Source organism: Mirounga angustirostris, unplaced genomic scaffold (genome assembly GCF_029215605.1).
Source record: "Mirounga angustirostris isolate CCGP_5_RB_7025 unplaced genomic scaffold, mMirAng1.0.hap1 SCAF_8, whole genome shotgun sequence".
Taxonomy (NCBI): Eukaryota; Metazoa; Chordata; class Mammalia; order Carnivora; family Phocidae; genus Mirounga; species Mirounga angustirostris.
The window spans coordinates 74,662,960-74,687,760 of record NW_026991716.1 but is presented as its reverse complement, the minus strand read 5'-3'; the positions used below and the strand labels follow the sequence as shown (position 1 = coordinate 74,687,760).

General features: G+C 34.5%; 1 protein-coding gene across 3 annotated transcripts in view; it reads right to left on the bottom strand.

The window, feature by feature from the left end:
- ZNF292 (zinc finger protein 292) overlaps positions 1-24,801 on the bottom strand; it is a 94,976-nt gene that overhangs the window by 32,710 nt on the left and 37,465 nt on the right. The window contains exons 2-5 of one of the 3 annotated variants that reach the window (XM_045867201.3): positions 21,288-21,442; positions 21,020-21,098; positions 18,660-18,795; positions 3,017-3,219 (exon numbers count right to left, since the gene is read on the bottom strand). In XM_045867201.3, coding sequence (XP_045723157.1) covers positions 3,017-3,219; positions 18,660-18,795; positions 21,020-21,098; positions 21,288-21,442 — 573 coding nt within the window. Of the gene's footprint in view, positions 1-3,016; positions 3,220-14,817; positions 14,941-18,659; positions 18,796-21,019; positions 21,099-21,287; positions 21,443-24,801 lie in introns of those variants that run through there. The other 2 variants (XM_045867202.3, XM_064597841.1) reach the window with 2 other exon arrangements.

Here is a 24,801-nt window from a genome sequence, read left to right as displayed (position 1 = left end):
TGGCTCTATCTATTAATTTAAAATGTGTAGACTCCTTCATCCAGCAATTCTGCTTCCAGAAATCTGTCCTACTAGTGTACCTCTGACAAGAATGAAAGGATGTATATATAAGGAAACCGTTTAAATGTCCCCCAGTCTGACTAAAAATATTACAAATCCGAACTATCGAATTATGAAGCCATGAGAAAGAATGAGGTTGATTTATAAATGAACAATATGGAAAGATGTCCATAATAAATGGGGAAAAAGTGACCAGCAGGTCAGGGTGTGCATATGTATGCTTGAAGCATATAAAAAAAATACATGTATGTGCATAGAAAAATATGAGAAAGGTTATATATCAAATTTCAAACTGAATGATTACTTGGGGGAGTATTAAATGGGTAAGGGATGGTTAGAGAGAGAGGATTTTACTTTTTAAAAAAATTCTATGTTTATTTTAATGACAAAACCAATAGAAATACTGGCTCTAAACAGATCCAAAATACTAAAACACTGCTCACTTTGTTTTATACCTATACCAAGAATACAGGCCAAGCTATTCCTTCCAGAGAAGCCAGATAAACACTCCTCTCTCAGCCCCATTCCTTGGCCATCTACCAGGGCTAGCTGCTATTTCTCTTACAGTGAAAGGATCCTGGGAAAATCCTAGTAGATTCCTTGTCTACTGGCTCCCCTGGACAAGGATTTCCTCAAAAGGATCACAGAATCCAGGCCATGGCTGACTCTTTCCAATATCTCTTCCTACCATACACCAAGGAATGGGTAAAAAAGTCAAATGCTTATAAGAACCAGACAGGTAAAAGCAAATGAATGTGTGAGAGACAGCATACCTCTTCCGAAGAGGGCAGTATCTTTGGGCAATTGTTCCAAACAAAGTGACTACCTTCCCCTGGGGCAGAAATAATACAGGCCTTGGTGACAGCCAATCTTAACCCACTTCACATGGAACAATGAAGAAAAAGTTTCTATATATTTTTAATAGGAACATAAAAGAGTAACCAAACAATTTCTAAGCAAAAGAAGACTTTTAACAAGGAATGTGTAGACTTATACATATCCTGTCCTGTTCTGCACTTTATGATCTAGTGTTGTTTCTGGGCTAGGGTACAGAGACTTCGGTGAACTCTGCTTAAAAACATGGAATGCCTTACTTCTGCTTACTTAATATAAGAAGGAAAAAAAATCATTTTATATGACATCAGAGATACCTGGGGCCCTCACACAGAATTTTCCTGAGGATCTCCCAGAGCAAGCTAGGCTGCTGCTACTCAACTCTGAAAAATTAAACCAAAAGGGAACTTAGGTTCAGTACTGCAAGATCTTCTGATTATTCAAGAGAGTTAGAAATACAGATTTTTTCCTCGGGATTACAAATTCATAGTCTTCAACTTCAAACAGGGACTTCGCCTAATGACCCTATGTTTAGATAGTTTCCTATTAGAAGCTAAGCTGCTTTAGGCCAAGACTTATGCCTTAATTCACATTTAACCCCCCAGTGCTTAGACAGCACACATCACTGACTTAATAAAAATTTGATGAAGGGAGGATAGATGAATGGACAGACTGACATAAGGGCAAGGAATGAACTGATAAAGAAAGCTTTACTATGGAGCTGAAAAATAACAGGTAGCAGCAACACAATAATTTAAGAATTTTAGAAAAACTGTTAAACACATTTCAAAAGCTATCTCAAGAAACTTTATATGTCTGTCAATTAACTGTCTACATAGCTATTCTGAACTAATAAGAAAACTTCAATCTTCTATATGTCTAAACTAATGATGTAATTTCCTAGGCTACAGCCCTGAGCTCTATTCTATTCAGCCTAAGAATTGCCAGACATCACTCTTCCCAGTACTCTCATTATCCTCACCATCCACAACAACCTTATTTCTAATCTTGGTCCAAGCCTACCATCTCCCTCTTCATTTTCTTAAAAAACAAAAACAAAAACATACAATTACCACTATAATTACAAACTCTAACCTCATGTGGGCATTCAGCTTTTTGTCTGAGGCTATCCTTCTTCCAGACTGATTACAGTATCTGTCTACTCAGCTGATCATGCAAGCTCTCTTAATTGTCTTGGTTTGTATCTCAACTCTTCCTGTTACACATCTTTAAGTGTGTCCTTCAGTCATTTTCTTCTCCTCTCTCTATTGCTCTGGGGTTGAAGGATACTTATATTAGAGATACAAGACAACTGTGTGCATTAAATGCTCAATCAAAACTGTTCAACACATTATAGTTTTCTTTATCTAAATTATTTAAATACATATTCCCTGTTTCTTGATCAACAACTTTTAATTTTCCTACCCTGTCTCCAACTTCATTTTGGAATTACGAGTCCTCCAAAATGCAAATTCCCATTTGGACCATGACTCTATCTCAGAATTCTGTAGTATAAAACAAATACATGAATACTATGCTTTATGCCAAACCAGAAGTAAAAAAATCATGTCTCACAAAAAATAAAGTTTTACATTAAATATGCAAATAAAAATTTGATCTTAATATATATATATAGATACCAGCTATATATATATGACTTCTCCCTAGGAATACATTCTGTTTTTGAATATGCTAGGCGTGTGTGTGTGTATAAAACAGAGAACATATTTTTAGGAGGAAGTCACATAAATTCTATAGTTACTTAAATTAGCCAGTTAGATTTACAAGTATCTTGAAGTTAGGTAAAACTGAAGTTAAGGTCCAATTGCTAACAAATAAAAACACCCTACTAAATTGTTAAGCCACCTCCATCTTCCCATAATTTAACCACAGCAGTAAAAAGGTTCAATTTTAAAAAGAAGCTAGGTGAAATCAGTTTACATATAACTCTGAAAGCTGCTTAGAATCACTACCCCAAAGCATACTAAAATTTAAGACTGACAACAGTCCCTCACTTTCTAAGAGAAGTCAAAGACATTCTAATCTAATTGAAAATTAACTTCTTCACTTTTAAAAATACTCACTTTTAAAAGTAATTACTAACAAAAGAAAACATACTCACCTCTTCGATTAACTTTTCATTTGGTGATGATGTACAAAGACAAACAAGGTAAGTTTGCTTAAAACTACCTTTTGTACCAATCTCTGGATGGTCAGAACACAGCTTTGCTAGAGCAGTTGCTTGACTTAACTGATTGGTTTTGATTAGATGTTTAATTCTCATATCCAACAAGATGGGGCCCTCAAAAGCTAAAAATTCATTCACTTTAAAAAACAAGACAAAATAGATTATTAACATTTGGTAATAATTCATTTGCAATACAAATACTTAGAAGGAGTATCTTTTTTAAAGCACAGGAACTAATACTCTTTTTTTTGCTTTGCAATTTTCTATTACTGTCATGCCACTATAAAATACCTGACTTCATAAGCAAAAGGAAATTATATTGCTAACTTTTAAAAGTTGCATTAAATATTTTTACCCGACAGTACCATTTAGAATGAGGTAAATTAACTTCTTTATGACAAAAATAATTTTGCATTGAATTCTAATAATCCAAGCTATTAAAATTACACTAAATTCTTTTCCCCATAGCATTTATTCTTGAATATCAGAAGTTAGCATCCCTGGAAATCTGCAGTGCTGGGGCATTACACACTTATACTGGTAACCACTGGATATTCTAGAAGATGAGATTCAACTAAAATTGTGTTCAGTACTGATGATGTATTTTTTATTTTACAAAGGCGAAGTCTACTTTGTTTTAATAGATGTTTTAGAACAAATTAAACATCTACAGAAAAATAAATAAGGGGGAGGGGAGTCTACTGAAACTTCTGTAGGTTTGTAATTTTTAAAACATCAACCGATAAACCTCAACATTTGCTTAAGACCCACATACACGTAATACATTTCTATTCTGTTCAAATCTTCAAACACTTGTTTGATCAACTACAAATAAAATTTATTTTTTTTGTATTTGTGAAGGAGACTTTAAATTTTAACAAGTGCAAATTTAAACTCTTCCCTATTTTCCTTATCAGAATGAGAAAATCATGTTTAAAAATTTACTTGGTGATAGCTAGCCTGAAACCTTTGGAAGGCTTTTAGTAATAGAATTTTAAATACTCTAAATAAAGCACACAATTCCTCTACTTATGAACAGACTGGAAGATATGTCTAGTAAGTAATTTGTGGGTTAAAAGATGGAGAATGAGAGATGTTCTTCCTTCTTTAGATATCTGCGACCCTCTAGGGCTTTTATTTTTTAGATCTACCTGCACTGCATCCCACTGTGAGAAGATTCTTCTATGAGACACTATAATCATGGCTCCTCAGTATTCAAACCATGAACATGTATGCATTTTAACACAGGATCCCAAATTCCATCCTTTTTTTGAAGTCTAGACCTTTGTACCTGCCACTCTCTATTCTATTCTACTCCCTGCCATGTTAAATCAAAAAGAATAAAGACTGAATACAGATAAATACTAACTCTGTGGTGCCTCTGACTAGATGTCTTACATATACAGGGTATTACTTTTCTTTTTTTAGTATCACATGATCCCACTTGGTCAATTATATTGCAAGTATCTTTTCACCGTTTAGTTTGCTGCCAAACCAAAATCAGGGAAGATTCTAAACGAAAACTTTAAAAAAAAAAGTTAAAATAAATTTAGTTGCTCTCGCTATAAATCAATCATAGACTTAAAAAATAGCTTTAGTTTCCTAATACAATAATTCTCTCAAAAGAGAAAATCCAGCAATAAAAAGTCTGGGAATTACTTAAAATACTCCCACTAAAACTCATAATCAACAAATTCTGAGGATTATGGCAAAGAAATTATTTAAAGGTGGCAAGTATTTAACAAAACTGATAATACTGAATAGAATCTCAAATCGTCCCTAAAAATCTCAAATAGCAACATATAAATTAGAATGACAAACTGTGCAAAATAATTTCTCTGCTCATTCAATATATAGGAGAATATATGTTAATATTGTAAAATTTCAAAAACATAGATTTTTTTTTTTTTTTTTTTTTAATGATGGGAAACCACTGCCACACTCAGGGCAAAAATGATTCCAAAGAAATATAGAATATTAGAGCAGAAGGGACTTTACAGATCATTTTCTGTAACTCCATCATTTGACAGATGAGTAAACTGAGGCTCACAGAAAGTAAATAACTTCCTAGGGTCATAAAGCCAGTTAATGACAGAACCAGGACCAGAATAATGGGTCTTTTGACTTCCAGCTTAATATAGTCGTGGGATGAGAAAGCCAAATTCACATTAAATGTGTCTACTTCTAATTAGAATGGCACTTTATAGCAGTAAAGAGCTGTGAAGTAGCATTAACTTTTAAAGGAAAATAATCATGTATTCTGAAAGCTCAGGATTCAAACGGATCAAGAGTAGATTACATTTTATTTATTTATTTTTTAAAGATTTTATTTATTTATTTGACAGAGAGAGACACAGCGAGAGAGGGAACACAAGCAGGGGGAGTGGGAGAGGGAGAAGCAGGCTTCCCGCGGAGCAGGACCTGAGCCGAAGGCAGATGCCTAACGACTGAGCCACCCAGGCGCCCCCATAGATTACATTTTAATACTCAACTCAGAACCTGCTAAATGCTTACTCTCCCTGGCCTTTTTCCATTTCTCCTGCACTGCTTTCCATTTCCCATTCCTTTAATATCTTTCTCTCCTTCTCTCCAATCCAGAACATGCTTTTTCTTACAGTTATAATATCACATCAAAGACTACCTGTTTTAGGGCTTGCCAGACTTATGAAAAAAGTTTTATATTTATTCTTGAGTAGCTAGTCACATCACATCTCATTCCCTACCCTGCTTTTCCCACATCCCAGAAAAATAAAAATATCTTTAATTTTACTTGTGTGCAGTCTTTTAATCTATTTTCTCTGTATTTATGGACTTGAACAGAAAAGCAGGTTTTACCACAATCGAGCCTATCAAGAGAGCTGAATGACATAAAATGATAATGTAAATCAATAATATTTAGCCAATTCAATTAAGAATGGCTGCTTCTCACAGAGTATCACTTACATAATATTAAAAAATATAATTTCTATATTAAAGATAATTAACTTTAAATATATTACAATATATAAGTTGAATTTTTGTGATAAATCATTATACAAACATTAAATGAGCATGTCCTATGCACTAAAGCTTAGACTAACAAGGTCCTGGATTTCCTTCAAAGTGGAGTCAACTTATTTACTGGGCATGTATTTCCATGGCCATATTTGCACACAATCTCCTCTGTAGCATCTCTGAACTAGCTATTTAGCAAGCATCTCAGACTCTGCATACAGAAATCTCTATACCACAATATGTATTATCTCAATTCACTTAGTCATGCTCAAGCCAGGAACCTAACAATGGCCTTATAAATGCTCTCTTGTGCCTTCTCACCCACACATCCAATCCACCACCTAATTCTGTCACTTCTAATGCCTAAATAAATACTCCATGCTATTCACTTTTCTCCATCTCTATTCCTGCCATTCATCCACTCCTCCCAGCCCTCATTAATCCATCAGACCACTTTGTAGCACTCTGCTAGTCTTCTGCATCCACTCTTAAACCATCACATCTTCTCCCAGCTTAAAACGCTCCAGTGCTTTCCCTTTGCCTTTAAAGAGTAAATTCTAAACTTTTCACCATGGCCTACCTGAATCTGCATCAACTATTCCTTTTTTAAAAATACAATTTGTATTTTCTCTTAAAAACAATTTAGCATGTGAGCAAGAAAAAAAAAGAAAGAAAGAAAAGGTATCCAAATTGGAAAGGAAGAAGTAAAATAATCTGACTACAAGATTACATGATCTTTATGAGGAATTCTTAATTGCAGGAAACAAACTGAGGGTTGCTGGAGTGGGGGGTGGGGTGGGAGGGATGGGGTGACTGGGTGATAGACACTGGGGAGGGTATGTGCTCTGGTAAGCGCTGTGAATTGTGCAAGACTGCTGAATCTTAGATCTGTACCTCTGAAACAAATAATGCAATATATGTTAAGAAAAAAAAAAGAAGAAGGTAGCGGGAGGGGAAGAATGAAGCAGGGGAAATCGGAGGGGTAGACGAACCATGAGAGATGATGGACTCTGAAAAACAAACTGAGGGTTCTAGAGGGGAGGGGGGTGGGAGGATGGGTTAGCCTGGTGGTGGGTATTGAGGAGGGCACATTCTGCATGGAGCACTGGGTGTTATGCACAAACAATAAATCATGGAACACTTCATCTAAAACTAATGATGTAATGTATGGGGATTAACATAAGAATAAAAAAAATAATAATAAGAAAAAAGATTACATGATCTTTTTATATAGGCAACCCTAAGGATTCCACAAAAAAACTATTAGAATAAATGACTTTAGCCAAGTTATAGGATACAAAAATTAAAATACAAAAATAAGCTGCATTTTATATACTAACAATGAACAACCTGAAAAGGAAATTAAGAAAACAATTCCATTTACAGTATCAACAAAAAATAAAATACTTAGGAATAAACCTAACCAAGAAGGTGAAAGACTTGTACCCTGAAATCTACAAAACACGGCTGAAAGACATTAAAGACAAGTAGATGGAAAGATCCCTGTATTTGTGGATTCAAAGACTTAACATTGTTAAGATGTCCAGCTATAAAAACTATCTAAGAATTCAATATAATTCCTGTCAAATCGCAATGATGTTTTTTGCAGAGAGAGAAAAATTTATCCTAAAATTCATATGAACTCTCAAGGGACTCCCAATAGCCAAAACAATTTTGAAAAAGAACGAGTTTGAAGTGTCATACTTCCTCACTTCAAAATAATCTGTAAAGCTACAGTAATCAAAACAGTGTGGTACTAGCATAAAGACAGACATATAGGCAATACAATAGAGCAAAAAGGCCAGAAACAAACCTTCACATATATGGTCAAATGATCTTGAACAAGAGTGCCAAGATCACTCAATGAGAAATGGACAGTCTCTTCAACAAATGGTGCTGGGAAAACTCATGTCCACATGCAAAAGAATGGAGTTGGACACTTACCATAGACCATATAAAAATTTAATCCAAAATGGATTAAAGATCTAAATATAAGACCCAAAACTATAAAACTCCTAGAAGAAAACAAAGGGGATAAGCTTGAAGACACTGGACTTGGCAAGGATTTATTGGATGTAACACCAAGGTACAGACAACAAAAACAAAAGAGGTAACTACAACTACATCAAACCTAGTATTTTTTATGCATCAAAAAGACAGAATCAACAGAGTGAAAAGGCAACCTACATAAAGGAAGAAAATATTTGCAAATCATATATCTGATAAAGGGTTAATATCCAGTATATAAAGAATTCTTATAACTGAACAATAAAAAAATCAAATAATCCTATTATAACGTGGGCAAAGGACTTTAACAGACATTTCTCCAAAGATGATATACAAACGTCCAACAAACACATGAAAAGGTACCCAACTAATCATCAGAGAAATGCAAATCAAAACTACGATGAGGTATCACCTCATACCCATTAAAATAATTACTATCAAAAAAAAAAAACAAAACAAAACAACAAACCCAGAAAATTAGTGTTGGTGAGGATGTGCAGAAATTGGAACCTTTGTGCACTGTTGATGGGACTGTAAAATGGTGCAACTTCTATGGAAAACAATCTGGAAGCTCCTCAAAGTTAAAAACAGAACTACCTACCATATGATCCAGCTATTCCACTTCTGGGTATGTATACAAAAGATCTGAAAGGAGGGTCTTCAAGTGATATGCATATGCACCCCCATGTTCATAGTAGTACTACTCACAAGAGCCAAGAAGTGGAAGCAATCCCAATGTCTACCAATAGATGAATAAACAAAATGTGGTATATCCATGCAATGGAATATTATTTACTCTTAAAAAGGAAAAAATCCTGTGATATGTTGGATATGCTAAACAAGGATGATCCTTGAGAACATTATACTAAGTGAAATAAGCCCATCACAAAAAGGTAAATATGGTATGATTCTACTTATAAAGGTAACTAAAGTAATCGAAGTCATAGACACCAAAAGTAAAATGGTGGTTAACCAGGGGCTGGGAGAGGTGTGGTAGAGGGAGTTGATATTGAATCGTTACAGAATTAAAAAAAAAAAAATTGTTGGGGAGACTGGGTGGCTCAGTCAGTTAAGCATCTGACATCAGCTCAGGTCATAATCTCGGGGTCCTGTGACTGAGCCCCGAATCAGGCTCCATGCTCAGCAGGGCATCTGCTGGCCCCCCTCTCACTGCCCCTCCCACCACTTGTGCACACTCTCTCTCTCACATAAATAAAATCTTAAAAAAAAAAAGTTACAGAATTTTAGTTTCGCAAGATGAAAAGTTCTAGAGATATGGTTTACAACAATATGAATATACTTAACGCTACCTGAACTATACAATTAAAAATGATTAAATGATACATTTTCTTATGTGTTTTTTACTACAATAAAAAATAAATTTAAAATATCAATGTAATACTATTAGTCACAAATATCCAAATTTAGAAATTTAATAAAAACACAACACTTCAAGCTACAGGTAAGTGTTTCTTAACCATGGCTGCACAATTATGTTGATCTTCTAAAAAGTACTGATGCCTGGGGCTCAGACCCAGAGACTGTGGTCAGAGGCAGGCCTCCACTACTGAAATTTCAGTCTAAAAACTCTCTAGGTAATTTAAGCACAGATAGGACTGAGAACCACTGCTCTAGGTATCTATATTTCAGTGTCCAAATTACCAATTAGGGATAGTCTTAATCTTCACCCTACCCCTCACTCTTTCTTGAGGGAATATGTTACATTCATAAGAAATAGAATTTTTTACTTAAAAGATTTCAGAATTTCTTAAATCACGCTGCTTGCTTTTTCATTAAATCTGAAACTTTATGGTCATTACCTGACTATGGTAAAACTTTATGATCATAACTGATTTTCTGACATGGCTGCTATAAAACAGAATTTTTGAAGACTGGGGTGCTTGGGTGGCTCAGCTGGTTAATCCTGTGCCTTCAGCTCAGGTCATGATCCTGCTCAGCAGGGAGTCTGCTTCTGCCTCCCCTCCCCTCCCCCCACTTCTGCTCTCTTACTCTCTCAAATAAATCTTAAAAAAAAAAAAAAAATTTTTTTTTTAGACTAAAAAAATTCCATGCCATAGATGAACCCAGTTAGTATGCAATACTAAAATTTTCGTGTGAAGTAAGATTTCATTATGAGTTCTGAACCGAATTAAGTTGACATATTTATCCATGTAACTTTATTATAAAATACACTCATTAAAATAGAATGCTTCAAGATGTTTCAAGAAACCAGTGAGTGTATTTTAAAACCATTTTTAGTAAAAATGAAAATCTAGGGGTCACTACATTTATATTTAATTATATAAGAGTATAATCAATGTTAAATACAAATATGTCATCAGTCTAAAATGGGAGTGAACACTTCTATAGGCTTACTACAGTTAAGTTCTATCAGCTTAATTCTACGCAGTCACTGATCCTCAAGGACCTAAGGGTTATATATAAGTAAAAGGCAGTCTAATTTAGAAGTGATTTTTAAAAATAAAATCTAAAATGTTCCACTTATTTTTTATGCCAAGGCAAGGTCAATTAACGGCACAGAAGAGAGAAGGACATAAGGCAAAAAAAGGGAAATCAAACAAGAAAGAAAGAAACAGGGAGAGAAAGGAAAGAGAAGAAAAGAGAAAAGAAAGAAACAAAACCAAAGAGAAACAAGTTAGGCCAACTGTATTTCTAAAAGTACTTAATATAGTCTTTAAGGTGCTCTTTCTATTGACTTTCTGTAAGAAATGTCCTAACACAAAATAACTGTCAATAGATTTAAGTCTAATTTTCAGAGTCACTTTTTCTGGCATTTTCTGTATACACATATAAAGCTATATATACACACAAGAAAAATATACCAAAAGTATCAGGGTGAAGGAACTGGAGATTTACTATCCAAAACTAAATGCAGCTGCATGCAATCAGATGTGACCTCATCCCATTTACCTGGAAAGTATGAGTTATCACCAGCTCTCTCCTCCCATCTCCCCTCCAAAATATCACATCTTATGTATGCTAATATCTGATAAAACGGAACAATTTTTCCACCTTCACTTTTTTTTTTTAAAGATTTTATTTATTTATTCATGAGAGACAGAGAGAGAGACAGAGGCAGAGGGAGAAGCAGGCTCCCCGCGGAGCAGGGAGCCCGATGCGGGACTCGATCCCAGGACCCTGGGATCATGACCTGAGCCGAAGGCAGACGCTTAACTGACTGAGCCACCCAGGCGTCCCTCCACCTTCACTTTTAAATGCAAAGTTTATTACTGAAATAAAGACTTATTTTCTCACAAAATTCTTAAGGATTTATAAGTACTGTGGTAAAGCTTAAGCTTTAGAAATTTCCTTTGAAAAATAAGGGGTCCCGGGGAGGGAGGGAGAACTGCAGGGCTTAAGATTCAAGAAAGGACTGGCAAGCTAACAAAATATAATTTGTACAATTGCAAATTATCCCAATATAGAAGTATAAAGGACAGATTTGAAGGAATTCAGTGTGACTGTAATAGGGCGCTCTCTCAGAGTTTAGACTGTAAAATGATGACATGTACAAAATGGAAAGCAGGCTCAGGACCAATGATGCATGCACCATAAGTGTTAGAGACCTGGTACTAACCTATGCAAAATGTTATTAAAGCTAGAACCCAAGATGACCCCTAGCTCACCAAAAATGTTGAGAACAATCAAATTGGCAGAGGTGGGTAACTCCTGGAGAAAAGACTGCTACTTGGGTTTAACTATGTATTATTTATGATGACAGAGAAAAAGGAGAATTCCTCTAATGGTGGTTCTGTTAATAACCTTTAGATTTAAAAGGGCAGAACAATGGAGCAAATGGAAACAGATGGAAAAAGTTATTTTCAAAATGGGGCTGAGCAAAAGATATAATCCTGAATAAGTCTCAAAATTAATTATATTAAAAACATGGCTTGTGATTGTTCAGAAGATATGTGAGTGTTAAGAGCCGAGAGAGATACACTAAACATAAATTAGGTTACACTTGTCACAAAAATGATCTCAATATGTATCAGAGACCCGAATGTAAAATGTGAAACTATAAAACTTCTTTGAGAGAAATCTACAGAACTCTAGGTTTGGTAATGAGTGAGTATGTATGTATGTACATATGTATGTATTGCTATTTTTATATTATTTCATTTTAATTTCAGTATAGTTAACATAGTGGTAATGAGTTTTTAGATAAAACACCAAAAACATGATCCACAAAAGAAAAAATTCGTAAGTTGGACTTCATTAAAATTTTAAATTTCTGCTCTGTGAAAGACATTGTTAAGAAAAAGGATGAGTTGGGGCGCCTGGGTGGCTCAGTCGTTAAGCGTCTGCCTTCGGCTCAGGTCATGATCCTGGGGTCCTGGGATCGAGTCCCACATCAGGCTCCCTCCTCGAGGGGAAGCCTGCTTCTCCCTCTCCCACTCCCGCTGCTTGTTCCTGCTCTCGCTATCTCTGTCTCTGTCAAATAAATAAATAAAATCTTAAAAAAAAAAAAAAAGAAAAAGGATGAGCCAGACTGAAAGAACATACTTACAAAACTCATATGTGATAAAGAACTTGTATCCAAAATATACCGTTAAAACTTAACAATAAGAAAACAACCTGATCAAAAAATAGGAAAAAAAAAATCTAAAGGGATGCCTCACCAAAGATATACAGATGGCAAATATGCATATGAAAACATGTTCAGTATCTTATGTCATTACAGAAATGCTAACTGAAACAAAAATGTGGTATTACTACACACCTATTAGAATGGCTACAATTCCCAAAACAGGTAATCCCAATTACTCAATGAGGGTCTAGAGCAACAGAATTCTCATTCACTGCTGGTGAGAATACAGAATGGTATAGCCACTTTAGAAAACAGTTTGGCAGTTTCTTACAAAGCAAAACATAGTCATCCCATATGATCTAGCAATCTTACCCCTAATATTTAATTTACCCAACTCATGTGAAACTTATGTCCACCCAAAAACTTAAATGCAAATGTTTACAGCAGCTTTATCATAAAGAGCAATGGTAGTAAACAAGATGTCTTTTAATAGGTGAATGAAGAAACTGGTACATTCATACCACACATAATATCATGGAACACTATACAGCAATAAAAAGGAATGAGCTGTTAAGGTATTCAAGACATAGATGAATGTTAAATGCATACTGCCAAGTAAAAGAAGCTAGGCCAAAAGGCTATAATTTTATGACAATCTCGAAAAGGCAAAACTATAGAGATGGTAAACAAATCAGTAGTTATCAGGTGTTCAGGAGAGGGTTCAGTGGGTAAAGATAGTTGATTTTTTTATGGCAGTGAAAGCTACCTGTATGATACTGTAATGGTGGATACATGGTACTAAGGATTTGTCAAAGCCTATAGAACTTTACAGCACAAACAAGAAATCTTAAGGTATGCAAATTTAAAAAAATTATTTAGGAGGTTGAGGAAGCCCAGGATGAAATGAAGAATATGGCAAAAAGAATAATAATAAATAAATAAATACATTTAAAAAATCTAACTCTATTACAAATGTTATGAAAGAACTTCACTGAAAGTGGTAGGGAAATAAAGTGCTCACCTAACTAACTTTGGATGAGTGGAGTCTATAAGAAAAATGGCAAGAGAAATTGTATATAAGCATTGTATTCTAATCAGTAAAGTTGTTTTCCACAGAGGTATAAGTTATCAATTCTGAAACCACTATACATGTACACTAAGACTGATTGATTAATTAAGTATATAGATGGCCAATGGTAGGAGGTCAGTCTGAAAAGACTATATTACTGCATGATTCCAATTACAGGACATTCTGTTGAAGTGAGAGGTTACAGATAAGCAACAAGACTAGAATGACTGGAAGACATCAGCATGAACCCTCCTATTTAGTTTGATATAAATACAGCTGGTTACATATGGAAATATTTACTGATGTGTCTACACACAGATTAGTATACCTACATATATTTTTTTGCTTTGTCTGTTGAGAGGTCCTAGAAGTAATGACACCCTAGAAGCAATGTCACTTCAGTAGCAATAAACACACCCAGTTATCAGGTCTTGGTTTCTATTACTGTTCTCTAAGAAAAAAGAACAAGGCCTCCTTGGAAAAACAGCTGATTCAAGGCCTGGGGCAGGATATATGCAAAATAAGCTGGAGTACCTTATAGTGCCAGAAAGCAAGAAAGTACCTCAAATAAAAAACATAATCCATAATGACAGGGGTATGTCAAAGGGACACAGAAATTAAATCAGAGGGTTCCCAATGGCCAAAACTGGGTCAATGTGAGTTAACAAAATAAATAAAATAGTATTGGATTACGACTAAAGTATAAAATGAGTATCCATTAGTCCATACGGATATAAATAAATGACTAAATAAATGGGGGAAAGACAAATCTGTGTATATTCCAATAATCTGTGTAGATACTGCCCCCCTTCAGGGGGTGGAGCTTAAATTTCCACCTCTTAACTGTGGGCTGCATGTAGTACTTCCTTCCAAAGAGTACTGTATGGAAAGGGAGAAAAAGAATAACTTTAAAGTGGAGCCTGACACACTACCTCAGCCAGGTGATCAAAATTAGTATCAACAATGAGAAGTCATGTGGATAGTATGTACCCTTGATATGATGTAATAACAATGGCATTTTACCTCTGTGATCTTCCTCCCCAAATCCATAAGCCCAGTTCTAATCATGAGAGCAACATCAGACAACTCCCAATTAAGGGACATTCTACAAAATACCTGACCAGTATTCCTCAAAACTGTCAAGGTCATCAAAAACAAGGAAAGTCTGAAAAATTGTCACAGCCAAGAGGAGCCTAAGAAGACATGACGACTAAATGTAATGTGGTATCCTGGATGGGATCCTGGAACAGAAAAAGGACATTATGTAAAAACTAAGGAAATCTGAATAAAGTATGGAAGTTAGTTAATAACAAAGTATAAACACTGGTTTATTAACTGTGACAAATGTATCATACTAATGTAAGATATGAAGAGTAAGGAAAACTGGTAGTGGGGTATTATGGGAACTCTTCACAATTTTCCTGTAAATCTTAAACTATTCTAAAATAAAAAGTTCATTTTAAAAAATAATAAATCAGGTCATACTAACCTATATTAAATATTATTACTTAAAAGAACTCTAGCCAAATACTTGTTATGGTGTTATGGTCTTTCATCAAATCCTTATATACAAAAAAGGAGAACCATGGAGCAGACATAAGGAAAAACAGGCATATTTTATCAAACAACCATAATCAAAGAGTACTGATTAAAGGACTGAAGGCAAGAAGGAAGATTTCTGTAAGTATCCCAGGGGCTAGGTTTTTGGACATGACCATTTTATGATTATTTTCAAGGACCTGGATGCCAACAGAATATATGTTAATAAGAGGAAACTGGTAAGGACAAAAACCTTGAATAACAAAATCAAGACTGAAAATAATATTGAAAAGTTGCATACACAGAATCAATCTAACAGTGAAATTAAGCAGGGGAAAAAAAAAAAGCAATGCTTCATGTGCCAAAAGACAAAGCATAAAAATGTAGTTGGTAATTTAAGGGTAGCATTTATATTTAAAAATTTTTGTGTGATTTTTGTAATCTCACTGAGTTGTGAGAATGATAGGCTACCCAAAAAGTTTAATGTCATCTTAAGTAACACAAAGTATAAATTGTTAGGATGAAAAATGAGAGTAAAAGACCTCAAAGTTGGCCAGATCATATTTAGGGTACACATTAAGTTCTGAGAATTACATATTAAAGAGAACAACAAAATGCACTAAAAAACCCCAGGAATCGTGATTTAGATTTAAAATCTTTAAAAATCTCAACTGCTATGGCATGCAAGAGGGATTTATACTTTGTTTGACATGGCTCTAGGGGTAGCACTAAATCCAAAAGATGGAATTCTAAGAACGTAGTTTTCACAACTTTCATAGTGAAGATTTTCTAATCATAGGTTAAGAACAGACTGAAGTACACAGCAAACCACCTCTCTAGCAAATAAACTGGTGTTTAAGAGAAGGCCAATTTATTAGTGATATTTAGAAGGGAGTTAAAATTGGGTAAAAAAAAAAAAGCAGCATTCATTGTCTTTCCAATCCTGAGATTATGACCAAAGAAAGGTACAAGTAATATGTAAGCTTAAAGTTCCTGTGATATTCAAAGGCCATCTACTTGAATTATGTTGATTTAGTTATTAGAGTTACTTTATTCTAGGATGCTAACACCTTAAAGTGATACCAGCATTTCCACCCACCCTCAATCCCCCAAATCAAAGAGCATTTCTCGGGTTGTTAGCTGGGTTGTAGTGAGTCCAAACTCAGTCAATAAAAAAAAGAAGTTCAAGATTAAGTAGATTACTGTTCAAATACTGTATCAAACCTCCAAAGGCTTCACTATAAACAAACTAATGAGCATAGCCTCCTGAAGTGCATTCATTATTCTCTAAGCTCTAGTTCTCTTCAAACTTGCTGTAGTTAAGTTAAACTAAGAGGCTGGATATTTAAAACTACAAGCTCCCCATCCTTTTGAATCATCAAGTTTGAAAATGTAAATAAATTATTATTTTTGTGTAAAATGTTAATTCCTTCAACTTCTTCAAAAGAGGTAATAAACATACACTTCTAGCTTTTGTGATTATCCATAAAATGACTCCCATCGAAGAGACATTCTAAGTAGCAGAGGACCAAGTAAAGACTATGGCTGCAAAATCTCTGTCATTTAACATCTGATTGCTTCATTGAGTTGTATTAAAGTCTGGCTACCTACAATCCACTGCTATTGTAAGAAACTGCTCTTGGCTGAATAGTCCAAATTACTCCAGTAGCTATGTCAGGCAAAGAACAAGAAATAAAGCAGCACAGAGATAGGCAGAGGCTTTGTTAACAGAAACGATGTTAGGCACATTAAAGCAAGTAAGGAAACTGAGCATATATTCTTTTAAAATAAATTTTAAATCTCTGCTAAGGTAAAGGTTCTATTTTCCTGTTTTAGTGTAATGTGTGAGTTTTAGCAAAAATGCTCTTCAGAAACTGACAACAGAAAAAAGGAGTTAATTCTTTACTTAAGCCAGGTGCGATTTTATTAGGCTAGGTGCAACAGGGCATGATATAAAAAGGAGAGAAGTCCTGACTTCAATTCCTGGCTCTGCCTCACAACACTGGCAATGTAATATAGAAAAGACAACCAATCGTCCTGAGCCTCCATTTTCTCATCTGTAAAATAGGGATAATAAAGATCCTACCTTTTTCACAGGATCATCAAGGTTAAATGAAACCATGAATATAAAAGCACATTTCAAACTGTTAGGAACTATACAATGTAATCTGATATTATTATTAATATATTACATCCAGTATTTCCAAAAGCTGAATAGATTAGAAAGTATAATTTGATTATAAGAACAAAATCATAGTGGTATTAGTATTGTGGGAATATAACTAATATGCCAAAGGCAAAAAAAAATCCAAGATTCTCAACTTTTAAATGTTGTTCTTATTATTAATTTAAATAATGAGAGTCCACTCCCCATTTCTCCAAGGTCTTGAGAATACTGTAGTTAATCTGTGGATATCCTTGATGGAAGGGGGGTACTAAAAATAATTTGCTTGTGAAAATTAAGGAACAGGTAACATTGCTAGAACTATCAGGAAAGCATGGAGAAATGGTAAGAGGGGAGCCAGGTAGGAAAAACCAGCTTGAAGAGAAGTCTGGAGAATGTCTGGAAAGCCTTTCAGTAAATATCAACGTACATAGTGTTCACAAGCAACGGACCTAACACTCCTTTCTCAGCCTTCACCATTTGCTATCACATAGCAAAAAGCTAAAGTTTGCCATCAATCAACAAGCAAAGCAGCAATAAACAACAGAAGAAGTTTATTTACTTCTTTAGTTAAATACCATGGGAAAAGTTTGAGTGAAATCTGGGCACTTTCCTAAATAATTTCAAGAAAAGTCCCAAAGACATTAACTGTGCTCTTCTTCATGGTATATACCATTTTTGAGCTCTGAACATTAAGTGTTATACATATTATTAGTGATTTAGCCATCTACTTCCAACAGAGTGTCTGCCAGTTTGAGTTTAACCGGGATCTTTATTGCCCAAGCTCACACAATAACAACAAAACAATAAAATAAGATGGAGCGATAAGCTGTTTGAGAAAGAGTACTAATCTTAGAGACAGAAGACTTGAGAATTCTAGATTTAATTTCTTCTCTATTTTGAGGAAAATCATTTAACTACCCTACTTCTGCTTCCCCATCTGTCAAGTAGGTTATCAAATATAAGCTAGATTGCCACCTGTCAGGATATTGCAGAGGGAATTCCTCTATTTGAAAAGGTGCTGGGAAAAAATTTTAGTTTTTCTGTTACTCTAAGACTGTGTAATATCCTAAAAATACATCTTCCCCCAAATAATATAAAGGTGAAGGGCCTCAAGCACCTCAGCTAAAATTTAATTAAATGGTCCTTCTTTGGGAAATCTTGAGATGAATTATATTTATCAAAACAATTTTAAGTACTTATTTTTTTTCTAATCTAATGATTCTTTTTTTTTCTCTCTCTCTAGAAAATTTACCTTTATCCTTATCCAATGGTTCCTGGGAAAGAATAGTGCACAGTACCGGGTTTTTCCACACCCCAGTCTCTTGAGCTAGAGTAGCTAAAAAATGCAATTCACAGCTGCCATTCTCCATCAGCTTTTCATGAGCTACCTATAAATATTAAATAAACATCCAAAGAATTACAACAGATTTTTAAAAGCAAGCTTATCAGGCTCTAAATATAATACTAAACTTTTGAAAAATAAGATTTTTATCTTTAAAATTTCACATCACATTACAAAGTGCTGAATTCCTTTACTTCTGATTCTTAAAGATGAATCTCAAGAATTGTATCAACTGTAAATTTTAAATAAATACAATGTATTTCTAGTGATAAGTCAAAATTATTTTTCCCCCAAAATCTAAACCAAGAGCAAAGCTACTTCTGAAGGAAGCTATCAGAATACCCAAGCATAAAAGACCTTACACATTTTATATCCTTTGTGTTAGTAAAAAACTTTTTCCAAAAAAACTTCTATCATTAATAAAGGACAGATTTGCATCAAGGCCTAAGTGACAACGTACATATATTCCAACAAAAGGGACTTATGAAAACAACTAAATGCATGATTTTTCATTTATTCATTACATAGCCTTGGCAATATTCTATTTAAAACTGACACTAAAACTTGCTTACTAGTTGTTTCCAAGTGTTCATGCAATTAGCATATTCTTCAAGACACAAAAGACCAATGGTTTTTAGTCAATTCAGAAAAAGTTTATTTGGACTTTCTATGGGCAAAGGACTAGGGAAGAGAGCAACTGGTCCCTGCATTTATGAGGCTTATCCTCTAGTGGGGTAAAGAAAGTTAAAACAGTTAAACACAGGCAAAATGAAACATATGCTATTAAGCAGGTATAAAATAACCCCAACGAAGCTCTGAAATGAGAGCAAAGTGTCATGGAAACTCTTAAAGCTACATGCTATGTTTTTAGTCTATTCCTCAAAACCATGAAGTCTCCCCACTGCAACAAGTTCCAGTGCTTTAAGAAAGTTTCTTCAAGCAATTGCTAAAAGCTACCATATAAGGATTTAAAGAGTTACTTCCTTCTCATTAACCCATATGAAAAAGTATCAACTAGTGCTACTGTTTCAAAAAGGAAAGTTTAAAAGTTTATCATATGCTGACAAAATAGCATGAGGAATTCAGTATTATATTTGTATATAAACAACTTAATTCATTCTGGGATAGAGTGCCAAACAATGAAAAGTTCTAAAATAATTATTTGCCTAAAAATAAATACTTGCTGGCAAAACAACCTAAGACATGAGTTACTGATATGCTGAAGTAGAAATTGCGTGATCAAAAAGTTAGTTGCAACGTGACAAGACAAGACACCTTCATTTCAACAGTTAAGTATTATGTGTAAGACACTATATGGAATCCTATAATAGTAATAAGATATGAAACCTACCTTCAAGAATTTTGCAATTGATGAAGATTTTAATGGTTTATATTAAAATAGCAAAGCTGACTTCTCTAACTACAGTTTATTTCACATGCTTCTAAAATTTGAAACTAATTATCTTTAATATATCTCCTACAGAAAAAAAAAACATCAAGCCAAAAATATTTTATGAACTCTGGCTAGAGAAAGAGAAATACTTTCTGAAACTAGCTAGCAAAAACATTCTTTTTAATCAATTAATCAAAACTTACTTGAAGCTATAGTATATACAGCACAATCTGGTGCTTGAAACAAAGTTTAACATTCTTGAAAATACTCCAAGACAACTAAGTACTAAATTGCATAGTACTTCTATAAGGTAGAATAACAACACTAAATAAGAGAGACAAAGCATGTGTTTTCAGTTATAGGAGAAAAGCATGGACTTTGGAAATAAAGAACCTTGATTCAAACAACTACTCTGTAATATTAGCTGTATAAATTTAGGTAGCTAAATATTTTAAAGTATGAGCCTCAGTTTCCTCACCTTTAAAATGGGAAAAATATACCTACCCCCACAAAGTTTTCATAAGAATTAAATGATATATTAAATTCGTGTAAGGCATATTGCAGATGTTCAGCAATTAAACTGTTTCTAAATACAAATTAGGGCATTTTCTTTTGTTTTCCCTTACTGGTCTGGCAAAGTGCTAATTAACTGCTCCTAAAGAACAGTGCAATATTCAACCAATCTATCTAAATGCATATCTTCATTTAACACACATTTATGAACATCTACTATATGCATGGCATTAGTGTTAACAAGAGCTGCAATTAATGCTGGTTATTCCCTAGATGTTTTAAAGTGTAGCCAAATAATTTTTTAAGAATAAAGAAAAGGATATATGATATACCTAAATGAAATCTAATAGGTAAATATTCTTACCTGCACCAGTGTCTGAAATTGTTCCCACTGTTTATCTGATAACTCAACAGGCAGACACAGTAAAAGTTCAACACAGCTTCTAAAAAAACAAAAATTTGTAAGGATACAAATATTTATTAAAATTCAAAGTAAAATAAAATAAATAATCCTAGTATCAGTAGATACCCCATAACTACTCTATTTAAAATTAAACTATCATAAGACTGAAATACCAAATTAAAACAAAAAAGCTGAATCTAATTTTTTATTTACTCAAAGGTCTACTCACAATGCCAAGCGTTCCAGAACCAATGCTACATTTTCACATTCAGAGGTAAGATAAGGTCGGGCTTTAACATAACTTTGGATAGCCACTGTGTATACCTCCAATAAAGGTAAAGGATCTTCTGAAGTTTTCCATTTCTCTGCATATTCAAGGAGTGTCTGTTATGGAAGGAATAATAAAAAGTATCCAATGTAAATCAAAATACACACAGGCTAATCAACTGTTTTTCTTTCCTCCCTTAGAAATTTTGAAAAACAACATTTTTTATTTTTAAAAAAAGCAGCTTATACCGATTAAAATATTAAAAGTAATAAAGTCACAGTCTTATTTCCAACAGCTCTCTGTAAGAGAAAAGATTAGTTTTAATTACCCAACAACAGCATCGTTTCATGAAGGATGTAAGTAGTGCAAGCATTATCTTCTTTCTTCTCTATCAAAATGACACCTTTCACCTCAAAACTCCTAAGATTTAAAAGTTATTTTAAAAAGAAGATACCTAGACCAGCTTGACCAGAAGGCATGCAGTAAAGAATTTCAAATATTTTTGTTTCTATTTTTCATATAAGGAGCATAAAATTCAACACCTAAAATAAATAAATTGCATATAGTCAGAAGACATGTAATTTTTCAGTTAATAAAAAAATAATAGTACAACCTATCACTATTTTTATGACAACCTTTATCATTTAAAAAATCATCTAAAGTACTTCAACATACATAAAATGTATATTAAAGATTAAAGAATGATAAGGTGAAGTAACTTTTGCAATAAAGTGCTTATTTTTTAAAAATAAAAACTCTTTATCCCTTAATGAAGTAAATATTTCAAATATGCCTTATCAGAATTACCAAAAGTAAACAAACAAAAAAAGACAACCCCCCAACCCCCGCTGTTTATCCTATAGAAGAGGTGGAAGAAACTGGCAGCAGCATATAAAGACACCCACATTTAAGACTCTACACTATTAAAATAGTGAGTTACTAAAAAGTATTATCAAAAAGGTTCTATAATTATACTAAATAAAGAAGGACTCTAGGGGCGCCTGGGTGGCTCAGTTGTTAAGCGTCTGCCTTTGGCTCAGGTCATGGTCCCAGGGTCCTGGGATCGAGCCCGCATTGGGCTCCCTGCTCGGCGGGAAGCTTGCTTCTCCCTCTCCCACTCCCCCTGCTTGTGTTCCCTCTCTCGCTGTGTCTCTCTGTCAAATAAAGAAATAAAATCTTTAAAAAAAAAAAAAAAAGGACTCTAATTGTTTTTATAATATAGAAAACTGCCATAGTTGGTCCTCTTCACACTTCAAGATTTAAGACTCCTCTCCCCACATGTGGACATTCAGGTACCCTTTCCCAGAAAAGAGGGTATCTTGAATGAAAACTCCATGAGGGCTTATATCCTCTCTGGCATAGAGAAACAGCTTTTAAAAAATATGTAGATAGGTAGAAAGGTAGGAAGAAAGTTAGAAAGTTAGGAGGGAGGGAGGAAGAACTTACATTCTGCTATCAAACACTCAAAACACTGCCTTGTCCTCTCTACTACCTGTAACAGTAGTAAGTGATCAGAGAGAATAAGGAAGGAAGGACTAGAAAGGGTAAGCTGGTAAATTAAAGAGCAGCATAATAACAACTCACTCTCTGAGCAGTCATATATTCACAGACCGATTCTCTCCAAGTTGGACAGAAGTGCAGGTAACCTGGAGACCCAAACTTGCCACTGACATCTGAAGTGAGGGCAGTCTTGTGGGACTGAGCCCTTTAACCTAGGGGGCGTTTGATGCTAAGTTCAGGTAGTTACTGTCAGAATTTAATTGTAGGACACCTATTTGGTGTTGGAGAGTTAGAGAAATGGTATTGGGAAAGAGCATGTATTTCGTGTTAGCAGTAAAAAAGAAAAAATCCCTCAACACAACTTACAAATATCTAACCTCCGAGTCTTCTCCCTCTCCCTCTGCCCCTCCCCCTGACTCGCATGTGCATGCACGCTTGCTTGTGCGTGCTTTCTCTCTCAAATAAAAATAAATAAAATCTTAAAAAAAAAACTTATAAAATCTAAACCAAACCTACCAAATGAATAGAAAGATCTGCATTTTGGGATTGCTGGTAATCACCTATTTCTAGGAATGAAACAGTATAATGTTCTGTTTTTAATGCTGGTTTTAATGTGTTCCTTGGGCGTTTTATGGTGATGTGGCAGAGGATGACCTCACATCTTCAAGAATTTCAGAATTTACACCAACTGTGCATACAATTCTTACTTTAGCTAGCACCTGTTTCTACACAGTTACTAAATATTATTTTTTTTCTGGAAAAACATGTTTAGATGTCTAGGAAATTTCATGCCTGGCAAATGTTTCTACTCTAACATGAATTGGATTGAATGCTTAGGTTTCCCCTATTAGTCCTCTAGCAGTAATGAATCAATTTCCAGAAGAGTTTTAATTTTTGCTGGAAAAGAAGAGAAAATATAGCATACCACTTTCCCAATGGGTTTGAAATTATAAGCTTCTTCCTTTTCTTATCTCCTAACCAAAAGAAACCCTAAAAAAGGTCATACATTTCTACATATATGTACATACATATCTAGGCATACCTCATTTTATTGCACTTCTTATGTTTCAAAGGTATTGCGTTTTTTAAAAATTGAAGGTTTTTGGCAACCCTGCATTGAGCAAGTCTATCAGCACATTTTTTCCAACAGCATTTGCTCGTTTTGTGTCTGTCACATTTTGGTAATTCTTACAATATTTCAAACTTTTTCATTATTATTATATTTGCTATGGTGATCTGTGATCAGTGATCTTTAATGTTACTACTGTAATTGTTCAGGGCACCACAAACTGCATCCATCTAAGACAGTGAACTTAATCTATAAATGTTGTGTGTGTTCTGAATGCTCTACCGACCATCTCTCGCCCTCTCCTTGGGCCTTCCTATTCCCAGAGACCTGACAATACTGAAATTAGGGCAATTAACCCCACAAGAGCCCTCTCAGTATTCAAGAGAAAGAAGAGTCACACATCTCTTTAAATCAAAAGCTAGAAATGACTAAGCTTAAGGAGGAAGGCATGTCAACGGCCAAGACAAGCTGAAAGCTAGGCCTCCTAGACAAACAGCCAAGTCATGAATGCAAAGTTAAAGTTCTTGAAGGAAATGAAAAGTGCTACTCCCATGAACACACGCATGCTAATAAAGTGAAACAGCCTTCTTGTTAATATAAAGTTTTAGAGGTCTGAATAAAAGATCACCAGCCACAAGATTCCCTTAAACCAAAGCCTAATCCAGAGCAAGACCCTCTCTTCTATCTATGAAGGCTGAGAGAGGTTAAATGGCAGAAGAAAAGTTTGAAGCTAGCAGAGGTTGGTTCAAGAAAAGAAGCCATCTCTAACATAAAAGTGTAAGGTAAATCAGCAAGTCACCCAGAAGATCTAGCTAAGATCATTAATGAAAGTGGCTACAGTAAACAACAGATTTTCAGTGTAGACAAAACAGCCTTCTATTGCAAAAAGATGCCACCTACGACCTC